This window comes from Passer domesticus, chromosome 1, assembly GCF_036417665.1.
Source record: "Passer domesticus isolate bPasDom1 chromosome 1, bPasDom1.hap1, whole genome shotgun sequence".
Classification (NCBI taxonomy): Eukaryota; Metazoa; Chordata; class Aves; order Passeriformes; family Passeridae; genus Passer; species Passer domesticus.
In genome coordinates this window covers 143,211,631-143,229,238 of record NC_087474.1, presented here as the reverse complement: position 1 = coordinate 143,229,238, position 17,608 = coordinate 143,211,631, and the positions used below count along the sequence as shown (strand labels likewise).

The 17,608-nt window shown below is 34.7% G+C and overlaps 1 protein-coding gene across 8 annotated transcripts in view; it reads left to right on the top strand.

The window, feature by feature from the left end:
* Positions 1-17,608, top strand: part of ANGPT1 (angiopoietin 1) — a 167,850-nt gene that overhangs the window by 88,689 nt on the left and 61,553 nt on the right. For all 8 annotated transcript variants that reach the window (XM_064394656.1, XM_064394647.1, XM_064394637.1 and 5 more), the window contains one exon: positions 4,423-4,655. In XM_064394656.1, the coding sequence (XP_064250726.1) occupies positions 4,423-4,655 (233 nt within the window). The remainder of the gene's footprint in view (positions 1-4,422; positions 4,656-17,608) is intronic.

Sequence of the window (17,608 nt, the reverse complement as noted above, 5' to 3'; positions counted from 1 at the left end):
TTAAATTATTGAATACCTCAACAAAGTATATGTTTTATCTGTATATTTAATTAATCATAATTTTTTAAAAGATTATTTTAATGCAAAAGATGTCCATCTCCAAGGTCTGGTCTATATCCTGTTCTCACGAGTCTAAACTAAGGATTCTGAAAACAAATATTAAAAAAAAATCTCTTAAACTTCTGTGGTCTGGAATGGATTAGTGATTAAACTACCTTATAAGGCAGATTGTCTAAACCATACTTTCCTTCTCACTTGGACAGCTACCAGAGTGTTTCCTACATGTTCTACTTCATCACCTTTCAAAATGACAACAGCCTTCACTAGAAGTCATTCTTTGCCTTCTGTATGAGTACTCTACCCTCTCCAGCATTGGTAGAGGTTTTTTTCTGAATCAGCTGGACATAGCACTGTTGCACTGAGGCATTGCACCGAGTCATTCCACAGGCTGACAAAGTCATATTATCATTTATGCCATTGGAAATAGATTCCTAGCCCTACCAAAACCACTACATTAGACATTGAGACATAGCTAACCCTAGAAATATTAAATTTGTCTGGGTTAGGGATCTGCGTGTGTCTTTGTCTGTGTGTTAAATTAATATTCTCCTAGGTAATTACTTCAAAGTGTCATTATCCAGTGGGTAATATTGGTATTTGTTCATGGTAACAACACTTGTTTATTCACAACTTTATTCTGTTCCGCAAATGCCTGATTTATTTCCCCAAATTGAAGGCTCCAATTTTAAAAACATATCTTTGTGTATATGTGTGCATCTTTAGAAATAAATATATGTATATTTGTATGATGCTTCTGGTGAATGGTGATTTTTTTTTTTTTATGTTATTGTTCCAATGAATGTTTCATGTGCCTAGATTAGTAGTATTTTCAAAAATTTAGAAATTCCAAACATATAGGAATTGTACAGGAATTTGAAATGTAAAGGAAATTAATAGAGGAAACTTACTGCAAAAAAAGAGCCATAACATGTTGCTGAAAAGTGTTATAAAAGAATATTTCAGTCAACCTTTTGAGGATATTGGACTGATTCATATAGAGACAACCTTCTTTCCATTTTCATTGTTTTGTGTTAGCAATGGCTGTTAATGAAAATTATTAAAAATATTTTAATTTTAACTCTGTCTTCACAATGCTTCTTTAAAAATTTGAGAAAATATCTTTACCAAGTGTTCAGCAAAATTATTTCTTAATTGTATTTGTCCGTTAGTTTGTCTGATGTTACAAAAAAGAGACAACAGAGTCGTCTTGCCACAGTTAAAGTAACCCTAAATGCCTTTTAAATTGCTTTCAATAAGTTTCAAGATTTTTTTGAACTTCCTAGCACTTTTTTTAAAAATTTAAATTATCTATAAAAAATATTAATATACCAATACAAATTAATAATTCTGTCCATATTGTTGTCAAAAGCTGTAAGAGCAGCTTTTCTCACGCTATTGAAGGATTTCTTCCTTTTGGAACAGTCCAATTCAGAAATCCCCAATCTGTGCAAAGACTTTGCTTTTTCTCATTTGGAGATTTGACCAAAGTTTTCTCATTGTTTAATAGCAAAACAAAAATGAATGTTTTGGACTTCTCCCAGAAATACAGGGCGTTGTCCTATCCCCAGGACTTACTTTTATCTGATATAGATTTATGGATGTAGAAAGCCAATCACATAAATATATCTGCATTCCTGAAAATAGCATAGTTTTGCAGTTTATAATTACAGGGCTTTTAATCTACATAGAAAACTAAACGAAGCAAGTGCTATGATACTTCCATCTTTCCACCACATGTTGACACACCACTCAGAAATATTAGTATGTATTATTATTAAAGCCATAGAACATCTGCTTCCTGTTTGGATCTGTAGATTCCAAACTGTGGAGCTCTAAACATTGTCAGCTTCTCTTTTCTTGCTTGAGGTGGCCAGTGCTGCCACAAATAATTGTCATCCCCCTGGATTAATTTACTATGGTTTTAGAAAGGCCACAGTGGGAAACAAATAATTCAATGCATAAACTGTGGCTGTCAAAGGCTCTTTCTTTGACATGAAATGATTCAGATATGGAAATGATTTAGTTGTGGACATGCAGATAGGATACTGTGGAATTAAGGAAATACATTGTAGTGTACTACATGGATTAGGAAAAGGGAACTTTTTGTCTTTTCTTACTGTATAACCATAAAGCTGTGTTCTGTCTTCCTGATTGACATCTTGTCTTGTATTGAAAATACACAACATTTTGGGGGACTGTAGGATGTCAGACTGGGATGTGGCCCCACCTAACACCCTTCTATTACAGACTGTGACCAGGCCACCTTTCTCCTATCCCAAGTGCATTGATGTAATTAGTCTATCAAGAAAAGTTAAAATCTAGAGTCACAACCAGGACTTCAATAATTTTTGTGAAAAATTATCAGTGAATAAAATTATTCTGTGGATAGAACTGATAAATTTCAAAAGGAGGTGGGTTTTTTTGACAATATTTTATGACGAGAACCAAATCTGTCTGAAGATTTTCAAGTGCTTCTGCCAAACGAAACTACATTTGACCTTCTGCATAAGAAAGGCAAAGGCTACCACATACACATTCTCAAAAAAATCCGTGTGAATCTAGACCATGGTGTGAATCTAAACATGATGTTTAATGTTAGTGTTCAAGTGATGAAAAATCAGCCACAGCTCTGATAAGGTGCTAAAATAATTTATAGTCTTTGGCTTCAAAATCCATATTTTTTCAGGGTGTAAACTTCTACCATCTTATTTCAGTCCACTAAATCTTGTTATTTAGTTTCTAATTAATGAGCCTTTTAAAATGAAATGAATTCTCCTTTGTGTTTGGGACCCTACAAAAATGTATTTTCCCTCACATCTTTACTTTTTTGCTCCCTTTACTCAGATGCTTGTGATTTTTGCAGAATTAGACATGTTGATATTAAAAAGTATGTTTTCTTCAGGATCTTTGTAAATTCCACATTTATAACATTTCAGAAAAAAAATGCTGCTTTAAAAAAAATTATCTTGTTCTAGCTTGCACAGCAAATTTTGGTGCCTGAATGTAATCTTTGCATTGTTATCATCTTAACAGCTCATATTAGGACTCCATGATATAGAGTAGAAGCAACTCCATATGGATTTTATTACATTCCTCTGTTAGGTTAAATGACCTAAAATTTTGCAGGCATTTTGCCACTGATCTATTATCCAGAAGTAAAAACAAAGGTAAAGAGAGAGTGCAAATAAATAAAACCTAAGACTGAGTTGAGCAGGAAGCAGTTTGTTGGCAAGTTTTTAACCATCATTTGGTTTTTGGGCATGAGAAACACAACCTTTGGTGCATACAACAGAAACCCCAAAAAGAAAGTAGCAGTGAGATTAAATTAATTTCTTTATCTAATACTAACACATTCTTTCTGTTAAATTCCCACCACAGCATCAAAGCACTGTCCTAGAAATGCTCCCGCTTCATGGCTGACAGATATTAGCTGTCCTTTAAGTCTACAACATCACTATTTTTCTAGATGTAATCTAATATGCCTTTGATCTTGGTAAACTGAACACTTCCAGCACAGGACAGAAAGGGTACTAGAAAAAGAATATTAATCCAGAGAAAGTGTTTCTTTACATAAGCAAAATTCTTTATAAAAATTGATGCAAGCAGATAAATGATGCCCAACAATTTTCTGCCTGAGGGCCTTTTGTGGAACAACCAAACATGGCTGGGGAGTGTTAGTGGGATAGGTATGTCAAGGAAAGAGAGAATCCTACATTAAAATGCAAGTTGCTGATTTACCTGTTGGGAAAACAGTACTATTCTTAATGTGAAAGCAGGTACTACTCATCTGGTGGGAAATTCTTATCCCAGCTTCACAGACCACATCAAAAAATACATTTGTTGTGAGTTCCACACACTCTGATGGTCCCCATAGCTTATTTTCCTCTCAGTGACAAGACACAAATTCTTCTTCAGTTTGCCCTGATTTTTCTCTCATCATATTGATCTATTAGTGTTACCAACCATGTCTTCCTCAATTCCCTGCTCTTCTCTCTCCTCTGCCTACCTCAGGCTCTTCTGCCTCAGCTTTTACATTCAAATATTTTACTGGCCCTATGCTTGTGCATATTTTTAAATCAGAATAGTACCTACACATGCAGTTCCCTGCCCTTTAAGCATTACAACATGCAAACAAAAAATGAAGTTTTGGAGATCAGTTATGGTTGACTCAGTGGGCTAAATTACTACATATGTAACATATGACATATGTCACATATGTCATAATACACATACATAATGTGACATATTTTAGAATTATTGATTTAGGTAGTGAATTATACACTGAAAGAAATGTTCTCGTTTCTGTATTATTAACTGTGATGGCATGAAATAATATTTTCTAATTGTTTTATTTCATTTTAGTTTACTTGAGCACAGAATTCTAGAGATGGAAGAAAGGCACAAAGAGGAGCTGGCCACTTTGAAGGAGGAAAAAGAGAACCTACAAAGCTTAGTCACACGACAAAGCTACATAATCCAGGAGCTAGAGAAGCAGTTAAACAAGGCAACAAGCAATAACAGTGTCCTGCAGAAACAGCAGCTTGAATTGATGGATACAGTTCACACCCTGATCACCCTCTGCTCCAAGGAAGGAGGTAAGAAAGTGGCCTTATAAAGTACATTATAAAATACATTAGAAGTACTAGGAAATATCTTGTGAATTAAGACCTCAATTTTTTGAAAAAGCAAAATGACAACATAAAAATCCTTCTGAGAAAGGTACAGGATAAACACAGAGAGAAACTGTAGACATGTGAGTGTGATAGTCTTTTAGCAATTGTGGAAGCATGGATCAAGGAGTTCTCTGACAGGTATCAGAAGTCTGAAGAGCCCAGCATAATAGATCGTTGTCATTCTAGAGCTCTAAGTTCCATAAACTTAAAAAAAAGTAAAATACTAAAATGAAAACAGCAAACAAATACCTGAAAACTTGTCACCTGTATCATTACTATCATTACTTGCCACCTGTATCATAATTCAGTGCTTTCTGCAAGAGGCAGAAGACATACTAGACCAATCAAACTATGCAGCTCAAGGCAATGTGGGTTTTCTCTCTGCTATATATTCCCATGCAACTTGTGTGGCTTAAATATAAACTGCTCCAGTCATGAGGATTAAATCTCTTACTTTGGAAGTGTTGCTTCCTTGGGCCAGTGTTGATAGACTACATTTCTTTTTTGAAAAAATGTTTTCTTCCTCTCATGTTCATTCTAAATGTTCCCTTCTGCTCATTCTGTTATACAGTTCCCTAGCATTTGGAATTAAATAACATGTTTCATAGAAGGCTGTTCTCATATCAGTAGAGAAACATTGTGATGCAATGCAAATCCTTTATTATGTTTTATGGCCTTTTGGCAAAGAAACCTGGCAAGGCTGTGTCCAGTGTGTTCTAATAAAGCTCAGGAGTATTTTAAAATCAATATCAAAATGAAAGATATATTATTCTCATACAGAGATATATAGCAAGTTCTTTAAAGCTTAAAAAGATTTTCTAACAGTCTTGAATATGATTCAAAGAAAAAAAACAACAAACAAACCAACATTTTTCCTAAACTTAGTTTTCTCAGCTGCTTCTTATAAAAATTTTGAATGAGGAATACAGAAGTAGATGTTTCAAATTGGGCTCCTGGGGTACAAATTCAGGTGCCTGAAAACCTGAGTTTTCAATGGTCTTTTCAACTTCTGAGGAATGATGGAAGGAAATTATGCTTAGCACAGTCAAATACCTAAATATAACTTTAATAGCCTAACTAAGCCCTTGATTTTGAACATTACAAAAGGTAATGTATATTATCATGTTCAGAATTTTCCTTGGAGACCTTTGTTCTTTGAGGAGAATCATTTAACAAGAAATGTTCAAGTCAAGAAATGTTTCTTTCCTATTGTTTGATTAGGTTTTTGGTAGGTATATTCACAGCTGAAGAAGTAGCCAGATAGCTGAAGTTAAAATAATATTTTCCTGGAGCACAAGACCACTCTAATGAAGACTATGTACTGAAGGTTGTGCCAAAAATTAATGCCAACTTCAGGCTGTGAAAATATGCGTTGAAGGTGAAAATTTATGCATATTGGGAAGTACCACTGCAGCTACTCTAAATTTACACCAAAATAAGATACAACAAGTCTTGATAGGTGTACTAATGATCAAAACAAAAAATTCTCTGTGAGAACTTGTCTTTCTTGGGAAATGGAGAATAACAAAAAGTGATACATAAATCAGTGACACCTCTTCTGTCTTATACTTTGGTAAATTTCAGTAATCTTAATTTCATAAGGGATATAGCAGAAATGGAAATGGTCCAGAAAAGAATAGGACAATAGAAAAATAAGAGTCCTGGAACAATTTTCATATGAAGAGAGAGAGCTGTAACACACAGATCTATTAGGCGGGAAAGAAGATATGTGGAATGCTGTTATGGAAATGCCAAAAAAAAAAATTAATTATAGGGAGAAAAAGAACAGCCAGTAACAATGGGAAGTATTTTCCATTGATAAAAAGAGGACTCAAGTAATTCAGGTAAAGGTTACTAGATATCATAGAGATTGATAAATATTTTTTTTATTATTATTAGAAAGCTGCAGAGATATAAAAAGATGGGTCCTCTTAAGAACTATGGGTATTTAACAGGGACACTCATCTTTGATAGAAAGCACAACGTAAGTGAGGCATCAAGTCTGGAAAGCCAGACTGTCAAAGATGAGGAACTTTATAAGTATGAACTACAGAGTTGATAGGAATTGCAAAGTATGTCTAAATTCTGGGGTACTTTGAGAATAGATTTATGTATCTCTGTCAGATTTTCCTAAATTAAAAATTTAGGAAATTAAGTCACTATATTTTATCTTACATTTATGTCATGACATTTTAAAAACTATCTATCTATCTATCTATCTATCTATCTATCTATCTATCTATCTATCTATCTATCTATCTATCTATTCATCTATCTATTCATCCATCCATCCATCCATCCATCCATCCATCCATCCATCCATCCATCCATCCATCCATCCATCCATCCGTAAATTCTCTCCCAGGATAAGCCATAGAGAGGACAACTATTTTCTTTTTCTTGTAATTCATAGCATTGAGGATTTTCCCATTTGTGAAAGTAAAAAATATAATATAGACAAACCAGTAAATTTGAAACAAATCTGGTGATAATCACTGGTTTTTTGATTACAGAACATGAGATATATTTACTCCAGTAATGACATAATCATATCAGAAGACTTATTTTTAGACTAATTTAAATAAATTGGGACACTAGCTGAATTTTTCCTGCTTGGAGCCTATGAATAATATAGCTAGGTAGTATAGAGATAGAGGGCTGAACAGAAACTGTTTCTGTTCAGTAAAACAGTCTAAGGAGCTAAAAAAGTCCCTAGAACTGGATGAAAACCCTAAGAAATCTGGTTTGGTGCTTCCACTGTGCCTAGGAATATATTAGGAGAATTTCTGAAGAATATAAAGGTAAATGAGAAAGATTAAAAAAAACCCAAAACCAACCAGACCAAATCAACCAACCAAAAAAAACAAGTGAAAAGGTAAAAGCAACACAAATGAAAAATGTTTTAAATATAGGTGGATCTAAATAGAAAATCCAGATCCCGTTTGCAGTGTCAGTTTTGGTACAGACCAGTTTTGGGATGAGGGCCACCTGTAAAACTTGGAATTGTTGTGAGATCAGTTTCCAAAATACCACCCACCTCTCTCCCAGTGTGAGTGATTCTAGAGTTTCAGTTGCATGAAATCATTCAAATAGATACTCTAACAGGTCACAAAGCCTACAGAGAGTCAAATAAATGCAGGGTACCATGGGGACTCACGTCTCTATTTTGGCCTGTGTCTGTGGCTAAACAAACTTGTCACATTCTCTGTGCATATTGGTATATTTTAGGCAGGGGCAAAAACCTTGGCAACATCTGCCAGTAAATTTCTACAGAAGAATTTCTAAAATAGAAGCACTTTCATACACTAGCCTTCAAATGAAATGGTTGTTCATTATGGTGAATATTAAAAGAACTATTTAAAGATTAAGTAATCTCAAAATTAAAATGTAGATAAATGCATTAAACTTTTACTTTTCCCCCACAAAAGATGAGGAAATAAAATAGAATCGAAGGCCTGATTAATCACAGAGAGATTGCATGACTATCTCCAAGACTGTAAGAGTGCTTCACCTGTAGCAAGTAGCAAATTGAGATCAAATTATAGGAGGATAGAAATCAAATTATTGTTAGAAAAAGTCATAAAAGATTTTGTGCTTATTGTTTTCTATAAACTGGTCTTTTCTCATGCTACTTAGAGTATTATTTGTCTTAGAGTATTATTTATAAAGCACATTGCTGTCACTGTCAAACACACCTGTAACACAGTAAAGAGTATTGTGAAATACTTTCTAAATTGCCACATGAGAAAAATTATTTATAGAGAAGATATATAGTGCTAAAGTAGACAGTCACATGAATATCACTCAAAAAACTCCTCCACCCCAAAACAAGGCATATACTACAAATTATGTTAAGCAATAGCTGATACAATCAAAGATGTGTATACAACTTCAAACCAATTACTGTAGAAAGTGTATTGGTCCACTGGGAAATTATGGTTCAAGCTGACGTCACAAAAGGGGCCTGATCAAAAATACATTGTCTTTTATTCCAGTATAAGAAAATTTATTCAATTTCTATTGTCTTAAATATAATTTGTACAACTTGTGGTAACTGCCTAGGTAATCCTACCCACAGGATGAAGGAATGTTAAATTTAGTGGGAAACAAAGAATATTTAACCATAAATTTATTTTTGTTGTTCTATTAGTTTTTTTCTTTGGCTGTTTTCCAGACTGCATGATAATATGCCTTGTTACAATGTTTAGCTTAAACTTACTTACCTCAGAAAACTAATGGAACAAAGGAGAAAGTTTTGTTATGAATGTCTGGTTTTGTGACCTCTTAGTAAAAGAGAAATGAAGAATTATGTTTCTCTTGAATGCTGACAAGATGCAAAACCTAATTCTCAAAATCATACATGCATATGCTAAGAATTTACCTCCCCAGAAGTACCTATTGACTTCATAAAATAAATAACATGGTTAGTGGGTCTGGCATTTCAGACAAGGTAAAAGTCTGCTAGTTTATGGATAGAAAAAGTAAATGGGTCCAAAAGTTCATTTGAATGGAATTAATGCTTTTTAAAGGCATAGCAATTAATTTATTTAAAAAAAAAATAAAAGTAATTAATCTATTCCACTTCTTAGTCCAAAATTGATGGGATGTAAAAATTTATTCTGAAGTGAAAAGAGTGAGAATAGACTGGGAACTTCAAAGAAATGACCTGAAGGTTACAGGCTCAGGGGAAACTCCATTGACAGAAGCAGAATTTCTTCAGAAAGGATGCTGGCCTTCTTCATTAGACAGACTTCAAAGACACCTTTTATAATACAGGCTAGTATTAAAAAAAAAAAAAAAACAAAAAAAAAACAAAAAACAAAAAACAAAAAAAAACAAACCCACAAAATTTAAAAAAACCACTAAATAAACAAAACCCAAAAAATCAACCAAAACCACAAAAAGCCAAAACCAAACCAAATCAAAAATCCTGGTGGGAACACAGGACAGAAAAAGAGTACTGTAGTTTTAAATATTAGTATTTTGACAGTGTTTGATAAGAAATATTTTCTATATTATGTTGATTCAGCCATAAATTGGAATGCAATAATGAGAATATTAAATCCACTAGATTTTAGCAGTGTAGAAGAAGGTTTTATGATACAGATCTTGATAGTTTTACTTCTGTTCCTGGAAAGAATAATATTGGTAATCATCTGAGACATGTTTTGAGGTGACCTTTTGTTTTTTCTGTACCATTTCTCTATAAATATTTCATTCCTTAAGCCCATGCCTCCTCTTGGCACCTCATCCTTGACATTATTAAGGTTTTTTCCTTAATGATGAGACATAACTGGTGAGGCAGAAACTTAGAGTGTGTCACATCAATCACTTCAATATTTTTCTTTCAAAGCATAGAAGAATCTTTTGTTCCAGGTGCACAGAAGATTCTTATCAGCTTTGGCTGAAAGCTGTAGGTTTGGGTGGATCAGGATTGTGCTTGAAACATAATTTAAAAAATTAATTCATGTACGAAGTGAGAAGGTTTTTTTTTTTATACCAGAAATTCAATTTTAGTTATCAATGTGTTCTAATATACTGTGGTGTAAGAACAAAGCATGATGCTTTTGATATACTAATTAATTTTAAAAATGTATTTTTGTTAAGAATGAATTAAAAACCTCAGACTTATAAAAGTTAGAATGCCTACACCAAAGCTTTAAACAAAATGCAGTTTAATGCACTGAAATCATCTGGTGTTCCACACTTTTTAACTTCCCCAAAGATGTCAAAGCAGATAACTTCAGCTATGGTTCAAGATTATGGAAAAAATCAATTTTCTCAGTTTCTCTCTACTTCCTCAGTCTTTAGAGATTTTATGAGCATGAGGTTTTCATTTTTACAAAGATATTCTAAAGTATTTTAAGCAAAAATACTTTTTGTTTAAAAAGATATCAGAAGATCACTATCAGAAAATGTTTGCTGGCATTTCACAAAGCTCAAAGATACATTCCAATATGTGATCTACTCTTATTTATATTCTGAAAGCTGGAGAAAAACTGAATCTTTCTTTTGCACTCATTGTCAGGGAAGAGGGATCCCCTTACTGTGGCTGGGTCCTACTGAGCAAATGATCTGGAGAGTGCTGCAGGGCTGCAGGCAGAGGCTCTCTGTGCTGTGTGGAGATGTTCAGTGGAACCCACACATCAGCACCAGCTTTTATGTGTCTTTTTTTCTGTTCAGGTGCTATACAATTCCTGCTTTTGTTGAAGACTCTGTTGATATACAATTTTCAGACATGCTCAGAAGGTTCTATTGGAGTTTTTTGGGGTCATTCTTATCTGACTCACCTAACATTTTCAGAGTTTGGGTCTGGAATTCTTTTAGATCAATGAAGTCACTTCTGTCCAAGTGAGTTTTTTCATGATGAGATGACTTACAACCACAAGTACCCTTTTTCTCCATATTATCCGTTAAAAGGTAGTAATGTTAGAGTTGATATTTAGTGTTGATGCTAGTGTTGTTTATTTATTTATACAATCACTACCTGTGCTATTTTTTTTTCTAAAACTGAAAAAAAAATCAATTCCAAATCATCATGTTTTAAAAATAAAAATATTTTTGTACCCTGCTTAGGCAAAAATACCTTAATTTCAAAGTTCTCCTTTATATTAAAGTACAACAAATTACATTAGGTTGTAGCAACTTAGGCTGTAATTTAATAGAGATTGAGTTCTGAAATAAGTGAATTTGAATATACAGCATTTGAAATTTATGTCAGTGGAAAAATATTTAAATTCTTCAAAACAGAATTGTGAATTCTGATATTTTATTCCTATTAATCCTCTGATGATCACAGCAGGAGATCAATATTTATTTGTACTGAAAACTTTAAACTGGAAGTGTATATAAATTCTTGATTGTTGATATTAAAATCAATTACCCACCCTCATTCCTACAGTATAGGTCAGTGCCAAATCCCTCTTCACTCAGTTTTGTGAAACTGGAGTTATTCACTCACACCAAAGATATTACAGAGAATATCAGAACGTATAAACCAACTAACAGCACTGTTAAACGTATAAACCAACGTATAAACCAACTAACAGCAGTGTCACCCAAATGGCTTGTTAGTAAAAATTTTCTTTGTATGTATACCATTGCTCAGATGGAAATATCAAATGCACATTAGGGTATCTGTGTGGAAAAATATAAATCAATTAAAGAAATATGGACACTAGAAGTATTAAACAATGCCAGCAACTTAATCTCATTGTACAGTTAGTGAAAGGATTCTTTAGTTCTCCTCTCAGCGAATAGCTAGTTACTCACAAAATTGCTGTTTCAAGCAGAAACTCTTAAGGAACTATATTGCAGCTGGATAATTAAGTGTCTTTATCTCTTTGTAAATGGGCCATAAGGCATTCTATTGCAGCTTACTAATGAGGACCATTTTATGGTATTCTTAAGTGATTTCTTTCAAATGCACAGTGATTTGAAGTATTATTGTTCTTGCCAGTCACTAAAGCTAGATTTATTGGGAAACAAACTTGATAACTGTAGATAATTTATTAGGTATTAAATAATTATGCCCTGGAGAGGGTGAAAGCTCTCTATGTTAATGTCATTTTCCAAGACCAAGTTAATTCCTGCAGCCCAACAGGAGGGAAATTCTGCTTTAAATGATTTATTTAATAAGCAGTTGGATAGCTTGAGTGCTCTTGCTATGCAATTGTTTGCTTTTCTTACTGCAGACTTAGAGGCTGTGTGGGAGGGCAAAGTAATGTTCTATTAGCTGCTAAAACATTTCTATAAATGTTAACCTGAGACATCTAATTGACTACACCTTTTGTCTTTCCTCCCCTTGTTAAAAGTATTGACCTCAAATTCTTCTATGTAATAAACCTTAGTGCTCCTAACAAATCTGGTACTGGACTAATGCCTAGGCTGTTAGAATCATTGTAGTCCTGCTAATTGCATTTCAGCATGGCCTGGTAGTTACTCTGGTTTGTACTTGAGTGAGGTTCACACAACTCTTTGGGCCTCCCACATGCAGTGAGGACGATGCATGTGGTCATTAAGGTCTAGAGTTTGAGAGCAAAGGGACTGTTTTTCCTTGGAAACAAAATCCTTCCACTTCTCCATCAAGTCCAGTGACTGTAGGGTCATGGGGTGAATCAAGATCATTGAGCTGCTACAGCAGAATAAACAACTAATATAACCAACAAAGAAACCAAACAACAAAACAACCAAGCAACCAAACACAATCCTTAACCTTGCCTCCCCCTTTTGCTCCTACAAAAAATCCAAACATGTTCTGCAAGATTCCCATCAGCTGATTCGTTCTCTGGCTATGGAACCAGTCCACAGCCAACAGATACAGCCAGACCAGCACTGCTCCTGTAAGTGACATTCTTTGATTGCACCACGTTTGGGGTTAGGACTAAGTGCATCCAAAATGTGCACGTGTATTATACACACACTTATACTGTCATAGAGTCTGAACATTTTAATGAAAGCCAGCATTTTCTATTGTCGTCATTAAGCAAATGAATGTGCCTAAGAAAGGAATTCTAGAGTTTTATTTTCTTTCACCTTCTAAAACACCCATATGAATTGAAGGTAATGTCCCAGGAAGATCTTGAATGAAAGAGGCAGGAGGTGTTACTCGCCAGTTAATGGCCCAAATGAAAATATTATTTTTAAAATTGTTGCAAAGGAATAGACAGGAAATAAGGAAAAAAAGGTGTCACATAATCTATGGTGTGTTCAAATACTGCATAAAATATTGGAACCCACACTGCACACAAAAAAATCTACACAGACAACTGTGTGAAATACCATTAACTAAACCTATGACAGATACTTCAGGCAGTGCAAAAGATAAGAGAAGGAGATTGCAGTAGAAATTGTAGGTGGCTTGTAGAGCATGGGTGCAGACTTACTGACACTTTCATCTAAGAATGCAGTGACATCATCTGGAACACTCTTGTTAAAAGCTAACAAAGGGAAATTGTCCTTCCCACGGTGTGTGTATGGAGTTCCTTGTGTTATAGGTAATAATCGATCAAGCCAAATTAATAATTAATAAAGATAAATTTTATTTTGTGTCTGAGATATGGTCTCAAATAGCCACAATCCAAAGGGACAGCGTCGAGCCCGGGTTTGGCGCTGGGTGAACACTGGTCTGACCTCTATCACATCAGATCCCCCTCTGTTCATGAAAGTTTGTGGGTCTGGGCAGTTTTTATACACTTTAATTAGCCCAAGGCAGAGTCTCTCTTGTTCTTTTCATGGTTAAACATATTCATGTTGTCCTCTTTCTCTGCATTGGGCTGGACAATGTAGTTCCCGGCAAACGATGAATGCTGATGTTGGGTTAGGGGAACCTGGCATTGGGATGGAAGTCCCCAATGGCTCTTGCTATCTTGATCTCCAGTAGCTGAGTATTCATCGCCCGGGCTGTTTTTGGATAAGGACTCATCTCCTCCAGAGCCAGGCTCTTTCGATTGCAGATTAGGCTTCACCTTGCTGCCATCTGTGGTTTCACAATGGCATGAGGCAATCTGGGTATGAGAGAGACTCCTCCAGTGCGTGGACTTGGAACTTTTTTGGATACTTCTTACAAACATTATAACTTATAAAATGCATATTTCCATCATATTTTACATAAGCACGAATTATCTAAATTACATATTACACTTGGTATGGGACGCTGAATGATGAAAATTAATGTGGCTTCAAAAATGTTAACTGGAGAAATTAATGGAAGAGAAGTCTTTCAAAACCTATTAAAGATGTAGGTATTTTATCTGATGGAGGAAGAACCTATACTGTAAATTCCTGGATATCCGTTCCTGAGTTTATGCTGCTCTCCAGTTTTCTGCTTTGAACATCTGTTCATATTGAAGACTCTTTTTTCACACTAGCTGTTAGCCAAGCTCTTGCAAAATCCTAGTGCCCACCTGAGGAGAAAAGTCCTAAAGGAAAAGAAAAAAAAAAAAAGAAAATAATTATGAGAGTATAGGAAGAAAAAACCTGAAGATGATGGTTGAAAGTAGTGAGGAAGCCCTACAACTTCTAGGACCCTGATGCTGGAGATGGGACACTGGAGAGGCTGGAGCAGCAAAGTAACCTGGGATATCTAGTCTTTTAACTTCATTTGGGAGCGCCTTGACAATACAGTTTTATACATTAGAATCTGCAAATTTATAATCTATAAACTTGATTATGGAGCAATAATTCCAGATCAGAAATATTTTATTCCAATATGTCAAAATGAACTTTCCAAGTTGCCAATGGCCTGATTTTTCTGTCAGATTCACAGCAATGTCACAAAGGAATATTAGCTTTAAAAGCATTTTGGTTAATGCATATTTTGTTGAAAGGAAAATGCTTGTCTAAACTCCAGTCTTAAACTTCGTTTCACATCCCTAGTAAACAAACATGAGTACACAATCATGCACAATGACGTATCTGAGAAGACTGCTGGACTCCAAGACATACAGAAGCAGCTTTCATACTAATATCCCCCCATTATGTTTTGTTTTTTTAAGATGTTCAGACTTAAATCAGATGGAGATAAAGATAAAACATAGAATTAATAAAGTAGGAAAAAATGTTGACATTGGAGAAAGTTTTGAATCAGGTGGTAATAGTTTGTCTTTATAACAATTAGAATTTGTTAGTAACTATGTATAAATTCACATTTAAAACTTTTAGTTGACTTGCTAGATGCATAAAAAGCTCCTGATATTTTATCAAGAATAAGTAAGTGCAATATTTTTTTTATTACACACATCTCAATGGATGAGATGAAATTTTAATTTTCTGATTATTTTTTGCATTGGTGATATTAAGTGACAGTGGTAGCTTTAACAATCCAGAAACATATTTTGTGGAATCAAAACAGATAGTGTGTAATATGTACTTGAATGAAAATATGTTTTCAAGTCTATTTTAAGAGGGACCCAAGTGTGCTCTTGCACAGTTATCATTTCAGGTTGTAGGCATCATGGTAGTTATCTGGAGAGCCTACATGAACTGAAATCAGCCTTTAGGTTTGTGCTTTTTCTTCTGGTTTGTGTAACATTTGCAACACAGTGGTGTTGTCACGGGGTTGTCTTATTGCAGGCAACACTGGGTGTCACAGTCAGCTATTAGGTTGCAGTTTAATTCTTGTTCTCAAGTGGAGGTTGGTATATGCGAGACAAGGACATTGAAACAACACTGTCCTCTGTGTGTAAATCAGTAAAAACTGTAAGTCTTTGGATATTTTTCCTCCTCAAAACAAAAAAAGAAATCTTCACCTTATTCTGTCAGATTTGTTTGTGGTTGCTGTTGCTGGGTCAGGGAACATATATCCATGTGTGGGCAGTGTTCCAGGCCTCCTCACTGGCTAACAGCTTGAGTAACATCCTTTGGATAACATTAACAAACTGTTCTGGATTTGATTCTTCACAAGCCAGGAATTATTTGCCATTGTAACTGGAATTTTCATGGTCCACAGCAGCTGCACCCAAATGGCTGGGAAAGAGGTCAGAGACAGAGGGTCATCTGCAGAAATTCAGGATTCCCCACAATATGTCTGGAACAATGACAAGATCAAGGCAAAATTTATTTGCAGTCAGGATCTAGACAGAAACCATCATTTGGCAGTCCCTATATGACCCTGTCCTGGAATGTAGTAGCTTTAGGTAAAACCCACCAATTTACAACATTCTCCTTTTTGATTTTTTAGGAGCTGATCAACATGGGACATAATTTTTACCTCAGATGCTTTTGATAGTGCAGCTAAAATTTAAGTCAATTATATATGACGATAAGATATGGAGAAAGACTTTTCCTTTCAGAATTCAAAACCATTAATGATTTTTTTAAAGTGCCTTTTTGTTACTTCTGGTCTATAACAAAATTAGATCTATGTAAATAGAGCATTGAAACAATGAAAATATAATAATTCATTCAGACACTAAAGAAATCTCTGCATATCTGTCCAAATAAGTCACCATCATGCAGAAAAACAAACAGCTGTTTTTCATTTGTTGTCAGTATCACTAAAGGACATAAAAGTCTAGTGATTAACTCAGTCTCAACTGATTTCACAAACATAGCAGCTCCGATCTCAAATAATTTAGGAAGCATGATTGTGATTTATTGATTCAATCAACATAATTAACTGCATTTTAACATTCTTTATTGCTTATAGACAGGCTGTGCTATTCACCAGGTATCTGATAGAAACTTGAAATGCAATGAGACAACTTAATTTTCTCAAAAACAACCAGAAATATCAGTTTAAAAAAATCAAGTAGATTATTTCAATTTTTTTTCTCCTAGTTGAGATGAAATTAGATAATTTACATACAGCTAGGAAAAACAGATATTGTATGATTTCGATTTCATATTCCTAGAGAATACTAGATTAGTAAATATTTCAGAAGCTACTAATTCTTAGTAGTCAGTTGGTATTTCTTTCAACCTGGGAAAAAAAAGGACAACAGTCTCTATTTGTGATAGCTATTAGGAAATAAACTAATTAACTATTGATTTAATTTTACAACTGACAGCAGAAAAATAGTCTCACTCTACACTGGGCACACATAACTATCAATCAGTTAAATTTCCCTGACTATTGATTTGGGAAAAAGCCCTATATGCCTGAGCTCTCTCACTTGCAAGCACAGGTAAGCCATTCTAATAAAACTGGAGGGGCTGCAGCCCCAGGTGCTGACCCTGGCTTTCTGCAGAGGGTTAATATCCTGGGAGCAGGTGCAGCAGGACACTGCTCAGCTCTGGTGCTGCACAGCCCATGGGTTAACAGAGACCTCATTGATTTGGGTTCCTGTTCGTCATCCACAGGGCCTGGGCAGTTATGGATGGCACTTCCATTACTGTCTGGGCTCCACTCATCATCCGGGAACTGAGGAAAAGGA